This window comes from Narcine bancroftii, chromosome 7, assembly GCF_036971445.1.
Source record: "Narcine bancroftii isolate sNarBan1 chromosome 7, sNarBan1.hap1, whole genome shotgun sequence".
NCBI lineage: Eukaryota > Metazoa > Chordata > Chondrichthyes > Torpediniformes > Narcinidae > Narcine > Narcine bancroftii.
In genome coordinates, this window is record NC_091475.1 from 44,792,587 (window position 1) to 44,814,672 (window position 22,086).

General features: G+C 41.5%; 1 protein-coding gene across 2 annotated transcripts in view; it reads right to left on the reverse strand.

Annotated features, from left to right (window-relative positions):
• The window catches only part of LOC138738843 (mitogen-activated protein kinase kinase kinase 15-like), a 128,571-nt gene that overhangs the window by 32,257 nt on the left and 74,228 nt on the right, over positions 1-22,086 (reverse strand). For both annotated transcript variants that reach the window (XM_069889922.1, XM_069889923.1), the window contains exons 13-17: positions 21,066-21,144; positions 19,568-19,701; positions 10,094-10,221; positions 1,461-1,597; positions 206-311 (exon numbers count right to left, since the gene is read on the reverse strand). In XM_069889922.1, the coding sequence (XP_069746023.1) occupies positions 206-311; positions 1,461-1,597; positions 10,094-10,221; positions 19,568-19,701; positions 21,066-21,144 (584 nt within the window). The remainder of the gene's footprint in view (positions 1-205; positions 312-1,460; positions 1,598-10,093; positions 10,222-19,567; positions 19,702-21,065; positions 21,145-22,086) is intronic.

Below are 22,086 nucleotides of genomic sequence, written 5' to 3' on the forward strand. Positions count from 1 at the left end.
GGGAAAGAAGATGGTATATGGAATTGATGAGATTCCTCTGGGAACTGGCATGGACTTGATGGGCTGAATGGAATTCATCCATGTTGTAAGGGAAAACATTGTACAAAGCAAGAACCCAGGACCTCCAAGATGCAATAAATCTATTGCCAGCTCTTTCCATTTTCTGCCACATTGAGGCATAAGGGTTCAGTCCTTTGGCTCTTACCAGCAAATGTTTCAGTGCAAGGATTCACTCCTGCCAATCGCTTTGATGTTCCAAAGTCTGAAATCTTCACCACACCACTGTATGTGTTTACAAGAACATTGTCTCCCTGAAAGTACAAAGATCTTCACAGGTTAAAAAATAATGGGGAAAAAAAATTAGAGGTAGCCAGTATTCTAGCTGTAAGGAAATTACTCTTAGCTCAATTTTGAGAGAAACAAATGGTCAACTATATTTACTATTGGATGCTCAAGATTGCAGTTGTATGGAAAACCGAGCAGGGTGTAGCTTCTTCAATCTATTTCTATTCTTCAATCAAGAGCTGCTTGATCTGTATCTTTACTCTATTTCCTTTGTATCCTGAGCTAAACATTTAAACATCTCAAAGGTTTAACATCTCATGGTGTGTCCTGGCATTTGAAGCTGGGAATTCAAGAATTCTATGAAAATCAATTGTTCATTAACCATCTTATGCCAATTAATAAGTATTAGTCACAGAAAAAAAACTGCCAAGAAATGTAATTAAATATATCCATAAAAATACTTTATGCAAGATAGCCCTGTGCTTACTACATACAGCGTAGCATTATATACTTAACACAAGCAGGGTAGTACTGTCTGCTTAACATATGCAGGGCAGCAGTGTCTAGTTGGAAGGTGCATTGGTGATGTTATTATGAGAAAAAATGCTGTATATTAACCCTCTAGAACAGTGGTTTTCAAACTGCCCCCCTAAACTCATATTCCACTTTAAGTAATCTCTATGTCATGGGTGCTCTGTGATTAGTAAGGGATTGATTAAAGTGGTATGTGAGTGGGAAGAAAAAGTTTGAAAACCACTGTTTTAATTGTACCTAATTGACTCATTATGTGCATGGTTTCATAACTCCAAAGGAAATGGGCCAATGACAATTTTTCTCAAGCAAAATATTTCAGTAACACTTGGGTCTGGAGCAGTGGTTCTCAACCTTCCCTTCCCACTCACATACTACCTTAAGCAATCCCTTAGCAATCACAGAGCACTTATGGCATAGGGATTGCTTAAGGTGGAATGTGAGTTTAGGGCGGCAGTTTGAAAACCACTGCTCTAAAATAATTTCACTGTAGCATCTGCACCACTGAAGAACCATTTAGGTGAAGTAAACTTTAAAAATCACCATTGATCTATCTTTTCTCAACTTGATGTCTTTAACTTAAGTATTATCTTGTCAACCTAATGCGAACTCAAACACAACAGAAGGCAATTCAAACCAATTACCTTAATGTCCCGATGCACAATCTGGTTCTCATGAAGATAGCGCAACCCCTCTAGTATCTGTCTGGTGTAAAACATGATGGTAGATACATTATCTTTCAATGGACCCCACTTTAATTTGAGGAGTGCAGAAAGGCTCCCTGTGAAGAACAAAGATATATTCTATAAATAAGTTAACCCTTGGACATCATTAGAGCTCATTAACTCCAATGCACAGATTATTAACACAAGTGCACAATCAAGACTGCATCCTGAGCCATTTTTTTCCCTGAAGTAGCACAATTCATTTCTCCAGAAAATTACTGCCCCCCCCCACCCTGAAATCTATGTGCACATGGTCTTGGGATCAGTAATGAAGATCAAGGGTGGCACAGATAGTGCAGTGGTTAGTGCAACGCTATTACAGTGCCAGCGACCTGGGGTTCAAATCCCACGCTGTCTGTAAGGAGTTTCTACATTCTCGCCGTGTCTGCGTGGGTTTCCACCCACCATTCAAAAATGTATAGGGCTGTAGGTCAATTGGGTGGCTGAGACCCATGGGCCAAAAGGGCTTGATACTGTTCTGTATATCTGCATCTAAATTTAAAATCAGGCAAATGAATACACATAGTCATCATTTACATACTCATCCTTAAGGCAATGTCGCAGCCTGTGAGCTCTGGAGAAAATAGAAGGCACTGCTGAATCCCAGTGCTGCCCTGTTCTGAAATTCACTGAGACAAGAAAGAAGCTGCAATTGGGAATGACCAGATTGCTCTGGCAGATGTAGACTCAGTCAGCCGAATGCCCTCTTCTTTAGTGCAACGACTATTAAAAAAAAGCTCTTGCTTTTCAGCATATTGCAGATATGAGTTCCACCATAATTATGTCCAAATGGGAACATTGCAAAGTGGAAAATATCTTTTTTGATAATTTCCACATGATTTTCCAATAACCTCAGACTTGTATTTTTGGATCAGCACCTCACCTCTCTCCAAAGGCGCTCTTTGATCCACAGCTCATTCTGTTCTTATTTCTTATTTTAACTTTTGCTTGATTTGAATGTTTCTGGATCAGTTTAAAAGCAGCCCCCCAACCAATGCCAAGCTGCACCAATTAATTGTTCAGCACCAGCCTCGGCAGATCACCTAGAGTACCAAAATAGGGTATTTAACTCTGTGTGACCCTCCTCCATTTATCTAACACCATCAAAGTACACCTCTACCCCATTCTTGTTAATACAGCACCTAATAGCCTGAATACAACTGGGATTCTTTGATCTTGGAAGCGAAGCGGGCACCGGACTGGTCAGTACCTGGAGGGGAGACAACCTAGAAACACCAGGTGCTGTAGATTTCTGTGAGGGGCAATGGACAAAGTGGCAATTCTCACTGCCTTACAGTAGAAAAAAGTTATAGAATTCCATATATGTTACGTTCTAAATGTAGTATTATGTGACAATAATCATTTTTTTCCTTTAGAGCTTCCAAGTTCAATATCTCACACATTCCAGGTGACGGCAGATCTCAAATTCTAACCAATCTCAAATCAAAGGGTTCCTCTGTACAGTATAAGGATGTGTTAGTTATAAGAAGGTTGGACAAACTTGGGATTGTTTTTGTTGGGTAAGGAGCAACCTGACAGAAGTGTATAAAATTATGGGAGGCAGAGGGAGGGGTTTTCTCCCCAGAAGAAAATGTCAAATTTCACCTCAGAAATCCCCATTAGATGTTCCCCCTCTCTCATTAGTGCAAGATGAGATTTGCAAGGCAGGGTTTTATTTTACACACTGAAGGCAGAAGGTGCCTGGAACACAAGCCTAGAAGTAGAAATTATAGCAATATTTAGGCACTGACAATATTTCGACACACAATCATGCAGGGAATTGGTGAGGTTGGTCCTTGTCCAGGAAGATGGGATTGTTCAGATTGGCATCATGGTCAGCGCAGATACAGTGGGCCAAGGGACCTGTTCCTGTCCTGCACTGTTCTATGTTCCCACTGGATTCATGAGCACACAACTTTCACTTACGGCCCCCAGTTCCAGTCACCTATGCACATGGAAACATCCTCTTTCTGTGCCTAGAATTAAAGTATGAAATTATGCACAGGTTTAAACAGGCCAACCTTCCATTTCGCGCACAAACCAATTCATAAAATCCTTTCTACAAAGGCTTCATGGATAGATTTTAAAGACTTCTGTATTCAGGGCACCATTTCTAAATGTGCAGGTAATAAAAATCTTGAAAGCAGTGATAGACTTTAACACAAAGGTAGAATGGAGTGGAACAAAGCCAGATGCAATTTAACAGAGACAAGTACAAGATTTTCAATTTTAGTGGGAAGAAAAAGTAAAGACATTGTTAAAATGCAGGATATCATTTAAAAACACAGGGAACTTGCACATAGATGTTTGAAGGCAGCAGAACAGATTAAAAAAGAGATTTTTAAGTAAGCATCAACTGTCAAAAATAATAAAATCGCCGAGTCTCTAAAAAATACTGGTTTGGTTGAAGAAGAAAATTGATTCTCGTAATTATGTCATGAAGGCCATTGATCTCAAACATCAACTCTCTTTTTCTCTCCACAGATGTTGGGTGACCTGCTGAAATTTTCCTACATTTTCTTTTTATTTTATTACCTCAATTTCTGATCACCATGCTTCAGAAAAGTTGCAAAGGCTTGGATATAGCACTGATAAACTTTGATAGAACAGAAAGAGAGAACCACCTGGAGAAACTAGGATATTTCCAAACAGAGCAAAGAAGGTTGAGGGACAATTTGACAAACATTTTCAAAAACACAAAAAGGCTGGACAGAGAGGATTAAAACAAAACCCTCAAAACTCTTTCCAGTGGTGTAAATGTTGAGCACTAGAAGATGCAGACTGAAAGAGTGCCCACAGATGCAATAGAAAATCTTTGACACACAGGAAACAGCTGTGACCTGGAATACACAGCCCAAAATAGAGCCAATCGTGAACTCAAGAGGAAATTGAATAAATGTTTGGTAATCAAAAGTGCTGGTCTATGGGGAAAGAGCTGCAAATTGAACTAGATGGCTCCAATAGAGATGGACTAAATGGTCTCCCTCTGTGCTGTTCGTACAAAAGATTGTAATTGCTTTTGAACATATTCTGAACATGATTACCATCAGCACCAGATACAAGGAAATTGGCTGAAATATAATATTTCCATTTCAAAAAAATTTTAGCCAGAATCATTTGATATTTATATAGCACTGGTTAATTGAAGCACCTTCATATCTTGGACCGTGGAAATTGGATCAAGATTGAGCTTATTTAATAATTAAACACCAAGATAAAGGTAATACTTAATTTGACATAAATGCCAACAGAATTCCCAAATGTTAAGATAGTCTGGCCTTTTTAACAGATATGCCACTGAAACTTAAAAGGCTCTAATTTGTCTTGGCACTGCCTAAAAACTGAATGACAAAACCCTGTTTCTTATTCAGCACTAAATGTTTTGAAATTTAATCTGGAATAAAGTGTGTGAGCAAAAGTTTCCAGGGTTAATGAGGAATTGCACCTGTTGGGAAATTCAGCCAACAACGTGTTGTCATAAATCATGCTTGTGACCTGAAGCCGATACTAGGCCCAAGGGCTCACTTGACTATGAGATGAGCAAGTTTGTTGCTGCTAGAATAGACCGACTGCTTGTCCAAAGCTGTTCTCAAGCCACTCCACGTGCAGTGCAGAAGCCGCTGTACAGACACAGAAATATGTAACAAGGCTGACCTCAGTTGCTCTTTACCTCATAAATCCCAATTCCAACATTTTTTACATAAATGCAAGAAATACACAGTCCCTTCCTTGGGAGTACTGTGTGCAATTGTAAATACATTCTACAATTTACGTAGGGAGTCATGTGTCAATTTGTTACAAATGCATTTTAGAACAAGGCCAGATTTTGCACCCAGCCTTTCTGCAACCTTTGACACCATTCTCCCCCATTGCCTTCTCACTGCTACTCAGTTGTATTGGGTTGCTAATCTAGCCAACATGCCAAGCAGCATCTGCACCACTGCAGATCAGCTACTACTCAGCTCCAGCATCCTTGGTTCAATCCTGACCTTGGGTGCTGTATGTGTGAGGTTCGCATGCATTCCCTGTGACTGGGGCACTCTGGTTTCACACATCCCAAAGATATCCCACTAAGTGAACTGGTTCCTGCAAGTTATCTCTTGGTAGAGGACAGTCAGTCTAAACAGGAGAACTGGGAGGAGTTGATAGATATGCAAGAGAGAACAGGCTTCAGGAAACTAAGTGGAGAATGAAGCTGATGGGAATGCTGAGAACTGGCTTCACTCTCGAGCAAGTAAAATACAAATACATAAAGAGAAAAGCAGAGTAGGTGTTCAGATCGATGACCCTTCATCAGCATAGCACAGTTCTGACAAAAGATCTTTGACCTGAAATGTTAACTGCTTCTCTTGCCCCAGATACACTTGGAAAGGCAGGGATTCATCAAAACCGACGAGTGTGGCTCTTTGGGGAGATCCTATTTGACCAATTTAGAAACAGTTTTACAAAAGGGGAACACATTGGATTGATGAGAGCAGTGTAGTCAAGATAATCTTCTGACAATATCTTTGACACTGTTTCACAAGGTGAGGACTCAGAGAATCTTGGACCGTGGAAATTGGATCAAGATTGAGCTTGATAGAAAAGGCTAGCAATGATGCTGAAGGATTGCCTCTGTGATTGCAAGCCTACAAGGAGTGTGGTATCATGAGGATTGCCACTGGGATCCGTACTGCATTAAAGATTTAGACAAGAATGTAAGAGCAATGAATAGTAAGTCTGAAGATGGCATTTTTGATAGAGGGAAGGAGAATCAAAGGCTGTACAATGATATTGATCTGTTGATATGTGATAGTACAGATCTATCACCAATGTACATAGTGTATATAGTTACTGTATCTAGACTGTGCTTACAGCGATTGGCTGAGAGCTAAGCCACACCTATTGTTTGGGCCTTAAAGGGTTGTGTCCCTAGCCAGGTCGGATCATTCCGGACTGGTCGGCCACCTGTGAAGAGCTCTGGTCTTTTGCTAATAAAAGCCTTGGTTTGGATCAACAAGTCTTTGGTTCTTTCGACGAGCTCTACATGATAAAACAGGATGAATAATGGCAGAAGGAATTTAATTCTAACATGTGAAAGTGAGGTACTTTAGAAGAGTAAAAAACATAAGGCTTCCATGCGATGTCAGGGTCCAGGGAATACTGAAGAATATAGAGATCATGATGTGAAAATCCAAGAATCTCTTATGGTGGTAGATAAGGTGGTGAAAAAGGCACACGGGGTACTTATCTATATCAGCAAGGGTGCAGGAAAAAAGAGCAGAGAGGTTATGGTACAACTGTATAAAATCTAGCACTGTCTGTAAGGAATTTGCACATTCTCCCCATGTCTGCAAGGAATTTTCAGGGCACTCCAGTTTTCTCGCACTATTCAAAATGTACCAGGGCTATAGGTCAATTGGGTCTAATTGGGCAGCACAGACTTGTGGACAGAAAGGGCTGTACTGTGCTGCGTATAAATTAAATTAATCTCCAACATTTCATTAATTGTCCCCACCCGACTGCTAATCTCATGACTCACCCATCCCCCGCCAACCAATTACTGTCTCATCACTCACATCTGAACCCCAATTGCATTACCTTCTGATCTGAGACCCTACACACTCACCCCTCAACTCCCACCTGACACCCTGAACCAGATACAACCATATCTGTTCCTCTTCTCTACTGTGCACCACCACAGTACAAGAAGGAAAGACCTTCCATCTTGGAGGCTGATGCTGCACCCAGTGAATTTGGAAGATTTTGCTGAGACAGCATTGGCGGTATTTCTCAACCGCCTTCACTTCCCTACTGCAGAAATTCCCGAATGAGAGAGCAAGCATCGCCATTGTCTGGTACTGCGTCAGAGGTCGTGACGCTCACGCACACTTTTCTCCATTGAACAAAATGAGTGCTATCACGCCGAAAGCAATTGTGAAATTAATCACCACAACCACTTTCACTGGGTCAAGACCCCAGAGATATGGGAAGTCTTAATGTCAGAGGGCAAAGTTGCAGAGAGGAGACAGGTTGGCCTTGACTTGGGGATGTGAAATGTCAGACTCATTTCTCCCAGTGTTCAAATCTCAGTGTTTTCTCCCCATAACGTTTGCCTGTTCTACACCAGACTCCTGAAAAAGACCCTTTATTCCAAGCTCTGACCCATCAAGAGGTTTCCAGGTGGGCAGAAGAGATAACCTAAGAGAGCCTCTGCTTCCTCAGGAGTTTGCAGAGGAGCTAGTGGAGTTGTTCAAATGAACCGGTACGGACTTGAAGGGCCGACATGGCCTGTTTCCGTGCTGTAAACGGTTATATGGTTATAATTCAAACATATTCTCGAAACATCCTTGAAAGAGCATAGAATTCCCATTGAATCCATGAACCATGACCACTTTAAACAGGGAAGGAGCGTTTATGATGACATGAACCATCGACAGTCCACTTATGGGGACAACCCAGAGCACCAGTTGAAACGGCAGAAGGGTGCACCACCTTACAAACTAATGACTCATCCGTTCACCCCACCTTGGCCAGTTCGCAGGCCCCACATTGGTAGCTTCAGCTATCTTAGAATCCACAAGACTCGAGTGGAAGCAGGTCATCCATGATCCTGAGGGACCATGGACAATGTGCAATGCTCATCCCTAAAGGGTCTCTAGACCACTTCAAAGTATTGATGGATCTGGAGTCATACAATGGCCATATTTACTTTCTCGAAATACATTAAAGAGTAATCCAATATAATCACTGATGATGAATTTTTATTCTACATTTATTTAATTACCTTAATTTAAATACCTTATCTGAGATTTGAACTTGAGTTTCCAGATCACTGGTCCAAGCTCCTATATATAAGTATAGTAGTATTCATTTCAGGGTCACCCACTTGAATCACTAACCTATTTTGTTTTCCAAAGAAGCTGTGTTGGAACTCTAGAACACTAAAGCACAAAAACAGGCTCTTCAGCCCATCTAATCTATGCTATTGGTCAATAGCAGTCTTTACCACTCCTATCTATCTACTATCCAAATCTATTTTCAAATGTCAAAATAAAATCAACATTCACTTCAGCTGGCAGTTTGATCCACTCTTTCACCACTCTCAGTGTGAAGTTCCCCCTAATTTTGTTTCAAACTTCCAGCATTCGCAATTACTTTTTATTTTATCTTGTCATATCCTTCTGGTCAGTCTAACTCTCATCCAAAGTCCCATTTAATGTGGCTAAAGAAAAATGCAGCAACCAGTCGGCATGGTTAGCGCAACGCTGTTACTGCGCCAGCGACTGGGATTCACATCCCGTGCTGTCTGTAAGGAGTTTGCAAGTTCTCCTTGTGTCTGTGTTGGTTTCCTATAGGTGCTCCGATTTCCTCCCACCTTTCAAATAAAGTGTACAGGTCAACTGGGTGTAATTGGGCAGCACAGGCTGATGGGCCAAAGGGCCTGTTACTGTGCTGCATGGCGAAATTTTAAAAAATTAAACTGAAACCCTTTGAGCAGCAGGTAGGAAAGCACGGAGTATTCACACAAGATAATGCACCTGATGAACTGCCACTCGAGGTTCCCATTTCTTTTCGAAGACCAGTCCCAGAGAGCCCCGAAAACATTTCCATTTCAACAGAAGTGAAACATTTCCACTTGTTTCTGTGATAAAGTCCAATTTAAATATTGCCATCAGTAGCCTGTCCTTTCCAAGAGCAAGGAGCATACGTCCAAATGTATTCACCTCACCTCAGAAGTCTGAGTCAGGCTCTGGTTTCAATTTAATTCCTGGCCAAGTTAACTACATAATAACTACAACAACTGAACCCAATATCCACAGCTGAATGTTCCAGTCACTCTGGGCCCAGCCACCTCTCTCCACTTTTTTTTTTATTTTTTATTTAAATTCTCTGACATTAAGGCCCACCTTTAGGACTCCTGGACAAGATTTTGATAAAATGTATGCTTGAATATCCAAGTCTCTCAAATCCATTTCTCTTAAGATGTAGGAGAAGAATGTGGCCATTTGGCTCATCAAGTCCGCCCTGTCATTCAATCAAGGCTGATTTATGTTCCCTTCTCAATCTGATTCTCCCACTTTCTCCTCATAACCTTTGACACCCTAACTAATCAAGAACTTATCAAACTCTGTTTTAAATTTACCCAATGATCCACCACACTCTCGCCACAGAAATTCCTCTTCAACTCAGTTCTCAAGGAGTGTCCTTTTATTCTGAGGCTGTTCCTCATCCAAGACTCTCCCACTACTGGAAACATCCTCTCCATGTCCACTCTTTTAATGAGATCTTCCTCATCTTTCTAAACTGCATCAAATACAGTCCTCATACATTGAGCCTCTCATCCCCGGGATCACTCTCATAAACCTCCTCTGGATCCTCTCACACATCCACCCTTAGATATGGCCTCTGTCCAGGCTTAGGTTATGGAGTCTCTCCATTTGTATCTCTTGGATACAAAGTGGATGAACTTAGTCTTGGTGAAGTTTAATTTAGAATTTCTATTGGGTGTAGGAGGTCTACCAGGAATAGCTTATTAAGCTCACACAAGAGACTAGATTTGATGTGCTTACCTCCTGGCACTTGTTCCATAAAGATCTTGATATAGCCATTTTCCGAAACTGAACCAAGGTACTGCACAATGTTTCGGTGCTTAAGGTATTTGTGCAGAGCTATCTCTTCATGAAGAGGTTGGGAGTACCTGGGAATTAACACAAGGAGAAGCACTGAAGACAAAGTTGCTGCGTGTTTTATGCCCTCAACCATTGGAGCAGCTGACGCCGGGACCGACTCACGAATGGCAATGGATGTGGGAACCATCAACTCTGCTCACTGACTCCAGGATCTGACCAGAGGCAGCTAGCTCTCCAGGAAATGCAATACGCACACGGGTGAGATGGAAGCAAAATAGTTTTAATCCCCCTCCCCAATATACTGCTGTCAAACAGTCAAGCCTGTGTGGCTCAGTTTCTCTGAGACACGGATCATACCTACATCGCCTGACTGTGCTTAACCACGAGAGGGCTTCTCAATCCACGGGATGGACCACACAGGGTCCTCAGGAATGTAAGAGGCAGGGTTGGTTGCTTCCTAATCAACACCACGTAGTGACGGTTCTGATGAGCTCCTGCACTTCAAACCTGCAATACCCAACATCACACCCCAGGCAAATGTGATACTAGCACTGGAAGAGCTATTCACCTCCATCAAAAGCCTTGCGATGAAGCATTCCAAAATCATGCCTAATAGAGCCAGAAAGCTCAACCAAGCTGCCCCCATCATATTTTGCTCACATTTATGATTATCTGAACTAAATGTAAATAGAGAACCAGATGAAATAGTATTTCTCTGGACCATGTGCACATACATGCACACAAAGATCACATGTACACAATAAGATATTGTGATAGTACAGATTCTATCACCAATGTGTATATGTACATATGTATAGATGGTAGTGTTGGATGACTGTGATTGGCTTAGAGTGTAGCCACACCTACTGGCAGGTCTTAAAGGATTGCTCCTAGCCAGATCAGGTCATTCTGGACTGATCGACCTACTTGTGATATGCTCCAGTCTTTTAGTTAATAAAAGCCTTGGTTTGGATCAACAAGTCTTTGGTTCTTTCAACGCGCATTACAGATATGATTTAAAATAAATATATACAAATATTTTGAAATGATTTACTCAGTTACGGGATGCTGTTCCTCAATCTCACAGCCTGCAGGATGAAGCTATTTCCCAGCCTGGCAGTCCTGATTTTGATGTACCTCCTTCTTGATGGCAGTGGGTCAAAGACACTGTGTGGTGGATAGTCCTCTCTAATTCTCAGAATCAATTGCTATGAACATGTCATGAAATTAATTGTTTTGCAGCATTATAGATGAAAATATTGCCATCAATTATACTTTTAAAAAAATGAGGACCAAAGAAGAGAAAATGAGGTCATGTCTGTGATTCATTGACCATTTATAAATCTGATGGCAGAGGAGAAGAAGTTGTTTTTGTACTTCAGGCTCCTGTACCTCCTTTCTGAAGCATGAAGAACGTATGGCCTGGGTGGTGAGGGTCCTTGAGGATAGAGACTGCTTAAGACACTGCCTCTGGTAGATGTCGCCGATGGAGTGAAGACTGATGCTCATGATGGTGCTGGCTGACTTCACACTCTCTGGGGTCTTTTCCTGTCTTGAGCTTTGGCATCTCTCTATCAGACAGGGATGGAACCAGTGAAAATGCACTCCTGAAGAAATTTGCTTCTTTACTGATGTATCGAATCTCCTCAAACTCCTCACAAAGTATAGCTGCTGGCAAGCCTTCTTCGTGATCACATCGACATGATCATAAAACTACTCCACCACCACAAAAAGGTCTCTCTGAGCTATTGTGGCCCACTTTTTTCTAATTGCACAATGGTAATTGCAAAATTGTATTATCTATTTTTGTATTTATTAGATATTTTAATTTAATTTCATTTGCATTATTGTAGCCTTTTTTGTGATGTGCGTGTTTACCGATGGAGGTGGGAGAGGCAGGACAGGGAGGGGAAGACACCACTTGGGTGGGGATGGGGGAGTAGCTCAACGTAGAGGAGGCCACAGAGTGTACCGAATGCAGTAATTAAGTTGGATGTAGTACACATGGCACTCTGTCTAGGCTGGAAGCTTTAATCATCAAGAATTTTGATGTACACTGTAGATGAATGCGACAATGAACTCATTATAATTAAAAATGCTTCTATTAACCAAAAAAGGTAATTTATAACCATATAAACCATATAACCATATACAGCACAGAACAGGCCAGTTTGACCCTACTCGTCAATGCCGGAACAAATCCCCATTCTCCTAGTCCCACTGACCAGCACCTGGTCCATACCTCTCCAATCCTCTCTCCTCCATGTAATTATCCAGTCTTTCCTTAAATGTAAATAACGTCCTTGCTTCAACCACCTCTGCTGGAAGCTTATTCCACATCCCAACCACCCTTTGCGTGAAGAAATTTCCCCTCATGTTCCCCTTATAATTTTCCCCCTGCAATCTCAAACCATGGCCTCTGGTTTGAATATCCCAATTTAATTTCTATGACCAGAATTGAAGGCATTCTGCTTTTAATGTACTGAATGTGCGGTTTTAAAATTGTCAACCTCTCTCGATGGGGCAAGTTTTAAATCAGTTCTTCAGAACTCTATGATGTAAACTCACCGCTGGAAGATATAAGTGGGTAATCATCCAAAAAGAGTCACATGGGAGTAAATCTCATGCCCAGGAATATTGTGTGTCATGCGATGTCTATCAAGCAATGATGCCAAGACTAACTCTCACTTTCAAACAATCACCTTCACCACCCTATCACCAGATTGGAGTCTGATCTTCGCAGCAGTTTAAATATACATTTTTATTGTACATTTTTTTTATATGTAGTTTTAAGTCACGTTCCTATTTCAAATTGACATTACAATTGTAATGTGATACTGGTTATCTATTTGAAAACAAAATTAAAATTTGCTGTTCACCCGATGTAACCACAAGCAAGGACTTACTTTTGCTCACAGCCAAATATAATATCCTCAAACACAGCGCTGCACAGAATGTAAATATGTAAATTCAAACTGGGAGTCGAAGGAGGAGAAGCTCGGAGAGAGTGACTTGGAGGTAAGCAGTTAAATACAAGGGCTTACTGGGGCTTGGGCCTACTCAAATCAGGCTGGGAGTCTGAGGAGGAGGCAGCTGGAGTTTGAGCTGTGAGTCAGAGGAGTAGGAGCTTGGAGAGAGTGACTGGGTTAATTGGTCAAGGGGCCAGTAAAAGGAGTAAAAGGGGAGGGAGCGGCCAGCGAGGAGCGGCGCACTGAGTGAGTGGGGCACTGAAGGAGTGGGACTTCCAGCCTTTGGCTCAACAGGCTTAAGCAAAAGCGGGCGAGGAGAAAGGTAAGTGGCATTATTTTAGTTCAGTCATGCCTATGGGGTTAGTGCTTTGTACTGGATGTCAGATGTGGGAACCATGGGTGAGTCCCACCCTCCCAAATAGCCACATCTGCGTCAGGTGCACCGAGATGCAGTTCCTTAAGGACCGAGTTGGGGAACTGGAGCTGCAACTTGAGGACCTGCGGCTGGTAAGGAAGAGTGAGGAGTTGATAGATTCAACTTTCAGGGACATAGTTACCCCAAGACCAGATGTGTCAGGTAAGTGGGTAACTGTCAGGGGAGGGAAGAAAAATACCAGGAAAATGAAGAGCACACCTGTGAATATCCCTCTCAGTAACAGGTATATTTTGTTGGATGCTGTTGAGGGAGATGACCTGACAGAAGCTGGCAGCAGTGACCAGGTCGCTGGCACTGAGCCTGGCATGGTGGACCAAAAGGTAAAGAGGAATGCAGTGGTCATTGGGGACTCCATTGTCAGAAATACAGACAGGAGATTCTGTGAGCCAGATAGGTATGCCCGCATGGTGTGCTGCCTCCCTGGTGCAAGGGTGCGGGATATCTCAAATCGGGTCCAGGGTATTCTAAAAGGGGAAGGCGAACAGCCTGATGTCTTGGTACATGTGGGTACCAATGACATAGATAAAAAGGAGGAAGTACTGAAAAAGGATTACAGAGAGCTAGGACAGAAACTAAGAAATAGGACAGCCAGGATGGTGATCTCTGGTTTGCTACCTGTGCCAAGTGCAACTGAGGACAAAAATGGAAGGTTAAGAAAAATGAATGTGTGGCTGAGGGGCTGGTGTAAAGGACAGGGTTTTGGCTTCTTGGATCATTGGGATCCCTTTTGGGGAAGGATGGGTTACACCTAAACCCAAAAGAGGTCAATATATTGGCAGCTAGGTTTGGTACAGCCGTCGGGTGTGGTTTAAACTAATTTGGCAGGGTGGGTGGGAACCTGTATGATAAGGCAAAGACAGAAAAGATAAAACAGGAAAAGTTAGGTTAGGCAGCGAAAGTAAAAAATCAGAAAGAGCAAGGAGGGTAAAAAAAAGCAAATCTGAAGGCTTTATATCTTAATGCAAGAAGCATTCGGAACAAGGTAGATGAATTAGCTGTGGAAATTGAGATAAACATATATGATTTAATTGGGATTACAGAAACATGGCTGCAGGGTGGGCAAGCCTGGGAACTTAACATCCCGGGGTATATGATATTTAGGAGGGATCGGCAAGAAAGAAAAGGGGGTGGGGTAGTATTGATGGTGAGAGAAGGGACCGACACGATTGACAGAAAGGATATCAACTCGGAAGATGCGGAATCTATATGGGTAGCAAGGGGCGGAAAACTTTAGTGGGGGTGGTATATAGGCCTCCAAATAGTAGTGTAGAGGTGAGGGAAGGCATTAAAAGAGAAATTAGAAAAGCGTGCAATAAGGGAACAGCTGTCATCATGGGAGACTTTAATTTGCATATAGATTGAACTAGCCAAATTAGTAAAAATACTGAGGAGGAGGAATTCCTTGAATGTTTACGGGACGGTTATCTAGACCAATATGTCGAGGAACCAACTCGGGAGCAGGCCATTTTAGATTGGGTATTATGCAATAATAAGAGGCTAATCAACAATCTTGTTGTACGAGGCCCTTTGGGTAGGAGCGATCACAATATGATCGAATTCTCACTCGACATGGAGAGTGATGAAATTAAAACCGAGACTAAGGTCCTGAATTTAAATAAAGGGAATTATGATGGTATGAGATGGGAGTTGAGTAAGATTGATTGGGTGGTGTTTATGGGGGAGTTGACTGTGGATAGACAATGGAAAGCATTCACAGATCTAATTGAGAAATTGCAAAAATCGTTTATACCGGTTTGGCATAAAAATAAACCAAAAAAGGTGACTCAACCATAGATAACAAGGGAAATTAGAGACAGCATTAGGTTCAAAGAGAGAGCATATCAATTGGCTAAAAAAAGTACCACAACCGAAGACTGGGAGCAGTTCAAGATGCACCAAAGGAGGACAAAGGGATTAATCAAGAGAGCAAAAATAAATTACGAAAGTAAGCTTGCGGCAAATATAAAAACCGACTGCAAAAGCTTTTATAAATATGTCAACAGGAAAAGATTGGTGAAATCCAGAGTAGGCCCTTTGCAGTCGGAATCAGGGGAATATATAATGGGGAATAAAGAAATGGTAGACCAATTAAATTCTTACTTTAGTTCTGTTTTTACAAGAGAGGATACAAATAACCTCCCAAGGATGTTGGGAAACATAGAGACTAATGCAAGGGAGGAACTGAAAGAAATCAGAATCTCTAAGGACATGGTCTTGGGGAAATTGATGGGATTGAAGGCAGATAAATCCCAAGGGCCTGATAATCTACATCCTAGGGTACTTAAGGAAGTGGCCATTCAGGTAGCAGATGCTTTAAGAATTATTTTCCAGAACTCGATAGACTCAAGATCAATACCCATGGATTGGAGGGTAGCTAATGTTACCCCACTATTTAAAAAGGGGAGGTAGAGAAAAAGCAGGGAATTATAGGCCGGTGAGTCTTACATCAGTAGTGGGCAAAATTATGGAATCCATTAAGGATGTCATAGCGGAGCATATGACTAGCAGAGAAGGGATCGGACGGAGTCAATATGGATTTAAAAAAGGTAAATCGTGCTTGACAAATCTATTGGAATTCTTTGAGATGGTGACAGGTAAAATAGATGGGGGAGAGCCAGTGGATGTGGTGTACCTGGATTTCCAAAAGGCCTTCGATAAGGTCCCGCATAAATGACTGGCTTCCAAAATCAAGGCTCATGGGATTGAAGGCAAAGTATTGATGTGGATTGAGAACTGGCTGGCAGGTAGAAGACAGAGAGTTGGGATAAATGGCTCATTTTCTGAGTGGCAGGCGGTGACCAGTGGGGTGCCACAGGGATCTGTACTGGGATCCCAGCTGTTCACAATTTACATTAATGATCTGGATGAGGGGATTGGATGTAATATCTCCAAATTTGCAGATGACACTAAGCTAGGAGGGGTTGTATGCACAGAAGAGGGGGGTCAGGAAGCTCCAGTGTGATTTGGATAAATTGAGGCAGATACATGGCAAATGCACTACAATGTGGATAAATGTGAGGTTATCCACTTTGGTAATACAAACCGGAGGGCAGATTACTATTTGAATGGCAATAGATTAAGAGATGGGGAAGTGCAGAGAGACCTAGGGGTACTTGTACACCAGTCTCTGAAGGTGAGCATGCAGGTACAGCAGGCGGTTAAAAAGGCAAATGGCATGTTGGCCTTCATATCAAGAGGGTTTGAGTATAGGAACAAGGATACCTTACTGCAGCTGTACAGGGCCTTGGTGAGACCACACCTGGAGTATTGTGTGCAGTTTCGGTCACCTTATCTAAGGATGTTCTTGCAATGGAGGGAGTGCAGAGGCGATTCACCAGGCTGATACCTGGAATGGCAGGAATGACTTATGAGGAAAGATTGCGCAAATTGGGATTGTACTCCCTGGAGTTTGGAAGATTGAGAGGGGATCTCATAGAGACATATAAAATTCTGGCAGGACTGGACAGAATGGATGCAGATGGGATGTTTCCAATGATGGGAAAATCCAGAACCCGAGGCCATGGTTTGAGGATAATAGGCAAACCATTTAGGACCGAGATGAGGAGGAATTTCTTTACCCAGAGGGTGGTGAATCTGTGGAATTCATTGCCACAGAGGGCAGTAGAGGCAGGTTCATTAAATATATTTAAGAGGGAATTAGATCTATTTCTTCAGTATAAGGGTATTAAAGGTTACGGAGAGAAGGCGGGGACGGGGTACTGAACTTTAAGATCAGCCATGATCTCGTTGAATGACGGAGCAGGCTCGAAGGGTCGAATGACCTACTCCTGCTCCTATCTTCTATGTTTCTATGCAATCCTGCCATTTTACACACAGCCTGCCATTGCTTGGGCCCTGTAATATCCAGATTTAAAATGTCATTGCTATGAGAACCCTCTTAGAGTTTCGTTTCCCGAGTCTACCTCCAATCAAAGTTACCATCTATGTCAGAGTTTGATCTTGCCCGCTTTCTGCAATATCTTTCTTCAGCGATTTTTTTAGCCCAAGAGAAACTGAAGCAGTGATAGAGATTGTGGTGCCAAATTATAAAGTATAAAGTCCCAGGATAGACCCAACTCTATATTTATAGCTGGATCCTGCTGAGCCAAGTTGATGAGCCAAGTCCTGCATAAAACCACTCACAATCTCAACTTCAAATGCATCCTTGGAACTTTACCAGAGTGAACAATGACCAAAACATGGCAAATGCTTGGCAGATCTTGGCAGCAGGAACAGTAAGGACAATTCATGTGGATTATCTTGGTTCCTGTGAATTTATCACGGTAAACCTTGACCCATGCTCCCACCCCATTGATAACAATGCTGAAATTGCTGTAGCCAATTAAAAAAAAAAATCAAGCAGAGGAACACAAGAACTGCAGGTGTTGGAATCTGGAGCAAACAATGAGAAACTGGAGGGGCTCAGAAGATCAGGCAACATCCATGGGTAAAAATGGTCAATGTTTCAGGGTGGGAACCTTTGTCATGACTCAAGTGGGAAAATAGCAAGTTTAAAAAGAGGCAGGTGGAGGGGAGTAGCAAAGAGGACAAGAGGTGGAAGGAAACTGGACAAATGAAGGTGGGAGAGGTAGAAGGACAAGCAGGGAAAGAGATCACTGAGGTGGGATGAAATAACTCCATCTAGAGGAGGCCATAGAGTGCACTTAATGCAATAGATTACATTGGTCGAGGTGCACATGACATTCTGCCTCAGCTGAAAGATCTGTTTGTAGTCCTGATGGAATCGAGGAGGGAGATGTAGTGACAAGTATTATACCTTCTGCAGTTCCAGCAGGAAGTGCCTAAGGGGATGGAAGGGTGGGTGGGAAGAGAAGATACTGTCAACTCACAAGTTTGTTCTGGAGTCAAAGCCAAGATCCAAATGAAACAGGAACACTAACTCAGACATATCTGAAAAATTAATCGAGTCACAAGTAATATTATGTTCTCAACTGATGTAAAATGTCTTCATCTGCACCCAATTCCCCACCTTTAAATCCAGCTAGAGTTATTCAACTAACAAGATCATTAATTAATCTATCCTCATTACAGTATGTTACACCAACTGTAGCTTGATTAACAGGTTGAGCAAAGTTGGTTAAGAGAACAAAGCTAATGTTTCAGATTAACGATGTTTCATCAGATATTTCTACTGGAACCTACTGAGCATTAACAACATAGTTTGCACCTGTCATTTCCAGTAATATGCAATATTTTACTCCGTTCTAATTTTAGCAGAGTGGGACTTCTCTGTGAAGTTTTACAAAGCAACTTGTAAACAGAAATTATGGCATAGCAATTTATGATCCAAAATGTCAGAATATAACAGTCCAAGATAATAACTGAAGGGAGTAAAGTTTATGAAACACATTTATTCAAGGTTTGTGATTATCATTCTCATCAATCACATGAGAAAATGTCTATATCGTTATGCAAAATCCACTGCAGTGGTCTAGAGGTTACTTTGCAATGAACAATTACTGAATGAATTACTATAGCAGAAAAATATCACCCAAGATCTTCAACTGTCAGGATAAAATTTGTAATGCAAAGTAGCAACTGACTCACTAACCAACTACATTATCTCCCTATCATCAGTTGTTACCATGCCATCCATCTGTTGTGAGAGGTACTGGAATAGCCACAAAGGGCCAAATCAATTACTTGTCTTTCATCACTCTGTGGTGTGCAATGAGCATTCATTGTGAACACGCAAAAGTCTGCAGATGCTGTGATTGTTGCAAAAACACACAGAAATGCTGGAGGAACTCAGCTGGTCTTGCAGAGTCCTAGGAGGTTAATACCAACATTTTGGGCCTGAGCTCTTCTTCAAGGAATAAGCCAAGAACAGGAAGGTGTCAGAATAAAGACTGTGGACTGGCAGGGGCAAGAGTCTATACAATATAGATGGACAAACTTATGGTTTATGCAAAGACTATTCTGAAAAACAGCAGCATATACTATCTTATTTGGATGCGTGCAACATGAAAATAGCAATTTAATACTCACCTACTATCTTTCTCTGGGATTTCTTTGATAGCTATTTTCACTTGATTGCTGAGGTCCCGTCCAGCATAGACCACTCCATATGTTCCTTTACCCAACACAACCCGTTCTTCAGACTCATCATACTCGTAGTCATACTGGAACCAAAGACGAGAGAAAAGTCAATTCACCTCGAGACAAACACTGGAATTGCAGGTTTAAATCTCAACCCAAATATCTGGTGTAACGTGTGCAAGTTCTAATCAAGGCTGCACTGAGAGAGAGGGTTGCACAACTGTAGGTGCCATCTTTTAAATTAGATGTTCGGCTAAGCACGTCAGGAGAAAACAGACATATCTGAAAAATTAATCGAGTCACAAGTAATATTTATCCTTCAATGGATCACATTGAAAGGACATTATTTGTCTTAGTTTAAAATCATGAATTGCATGCCTTACCATATACAAAATGGCCAGCCTGTTTTCCCCTCTGTTGCAACAATTTATTGTGAAAAGATTGAATCGGTTTTCACTTTCTTTGACAAGGCGCCACACAAAGGCAAGTAACCCAAAAAAAAAGGTTTCATGCAAAATCATTCTTCTTTTTCCATCTTTTTATTTAAGTTCCAGATTAGTAAATATAATGATACAAAGAAATCGGGATTGCATTAATAATGATTAACATACAGACACACAAACATTAAAGCCACAGGCTTTAATTCCAATTAAAGTGCAGGATCCAGTCTGTTGAAAAAATTGTATTGGAGAAGGCCCCTGACTGGTGGGCACCAGGACCATTGAAAGCAATAGCCACTCAGTTTGATCGTGACAGCCTCAGTCAGTCCTATTGCTGGAGCTCTTTGAGGGTTCAGGTCAAAGATCAGTTCTGGGCCACAGGAAGGAGCATACAACCATCATGTGAGAATGATAAAAAGAGCTGGTTTTTGCTGATATACCAGAAAATCAAGACTACCCAGGATGTAGTTGAGGAAACTTTATTGTGGCAGATTTCCATCTAGTGCCTTTCTTTTGACAAGAGGTTGGGGAAAGAGGCTTAGATTGGAAAGAAATACCACCATAAATAGGGATTTCAGGATCCTGGGGAAATCTGCCTTCCTTCAGGTGCTCTCCCACAAGGTTTGTACACAGAGACAAAAGAAGTCAATTGGTAACTGCATTACTATCACATTTATTTCACCTTATATGCATTTTGCAGTTGAGATGAAATTGTTTACCAAAAAAACCAAATAAACTGCATAATCTATCTGATTTATTTTCATACTTTTGCTGAAGAACCATTTCATCACCAGTGGCCAGATCTAATGTCAATTGTTTTGTCTATTTTCCAGTTTTCTCTTGAAGTTCAATGCCTGAGGGAGAGAAGGTGGACCCCTCTGATTTACACAAGTGCCCTGAATGCACCTTGTGCACGTTCAGAGGAAAACATTGTTGAGAGCATCATTTGCCAATTCATGAACACACAGCCTTGCGAAGATTATTGCCACCATGAAGAACCATCATACCTCCAGTATGCCTCCCTCAGGATCACCCTCCAGCTCTCCAGCTGCTTCATCATTAATTTCCTTTACCAGGCCACAAAACCTGCAATACAGTTACAAAGCTACTTAGGGCCAGTGATAGAGCGTTTAAAATCAGCCAGCTGGAAAAGAAATGTGATTTACTAAGGAGAAGGATATTGATCTATGTAAAGTAAGGGAAATAAATAGGGAAGTTATAGAAATTATGATTATTAAAGAAGAGGAAGTACTGGCGCTTTTAAGGAAAATAAAGGTGGATAAGTCTCCAGGTCCTAACAAGATATTCCCTAGGACCTTGAGGGAGGTTGAAATAGTAGGGGCTTTGACAGAGATATTAAAAATGTCTTTAGTAAAGGAATGATGCCAGAGGATTGGAGGGTAGTTCTATTGTTTAAAAAAGGTGCCAGGAGTAAATTTAGTAATTATAGGCCTGTAAGTTTGACATCGGTGGTGGGCAAGTTAATGGAAAGTATTCTTAGAGATGGTATATATAAATATTTGGATAGGCAGGGTTTGATTAGGAAAAGTCAATATGGAATTATGAAGGGAAGATCATGTTTGGCAAACCTTATTGAATTTTTTGAGGAGGTTACGAGGGAAGAAGATAAGGGTAAGGCAGTGGATGTTGTATATATGGACTTTAGTAAGGCCTTTGATAAGGTTCCTCAGGGAAGGTTAATTTGGAAGGTTCAATCGTTAGGTATTTACAGTGAAGTAGTAAAATAGATTCAACAATTGTTGAATGGGAGATGCCAGAGAGTAGTGGTAGATAATTTTGTCAGATTGGAAGCTGGTGACTAGTGATGTGACTCAAGGTTCAGTGTTGGGTCCATTACTATTTGTCATATGCATTAATGATCTGGATGATGGGGTGGTGTAATGGAGGATTAAAACCATGTACCCAGATGCTTTTTGCTTATGTGGAACTGACGACACTGGGTCCACAAGCAGGTCACCTTACTTTCAGAACTAGCAGATGTAATTAAACTCAGCCATGGGGACTTAT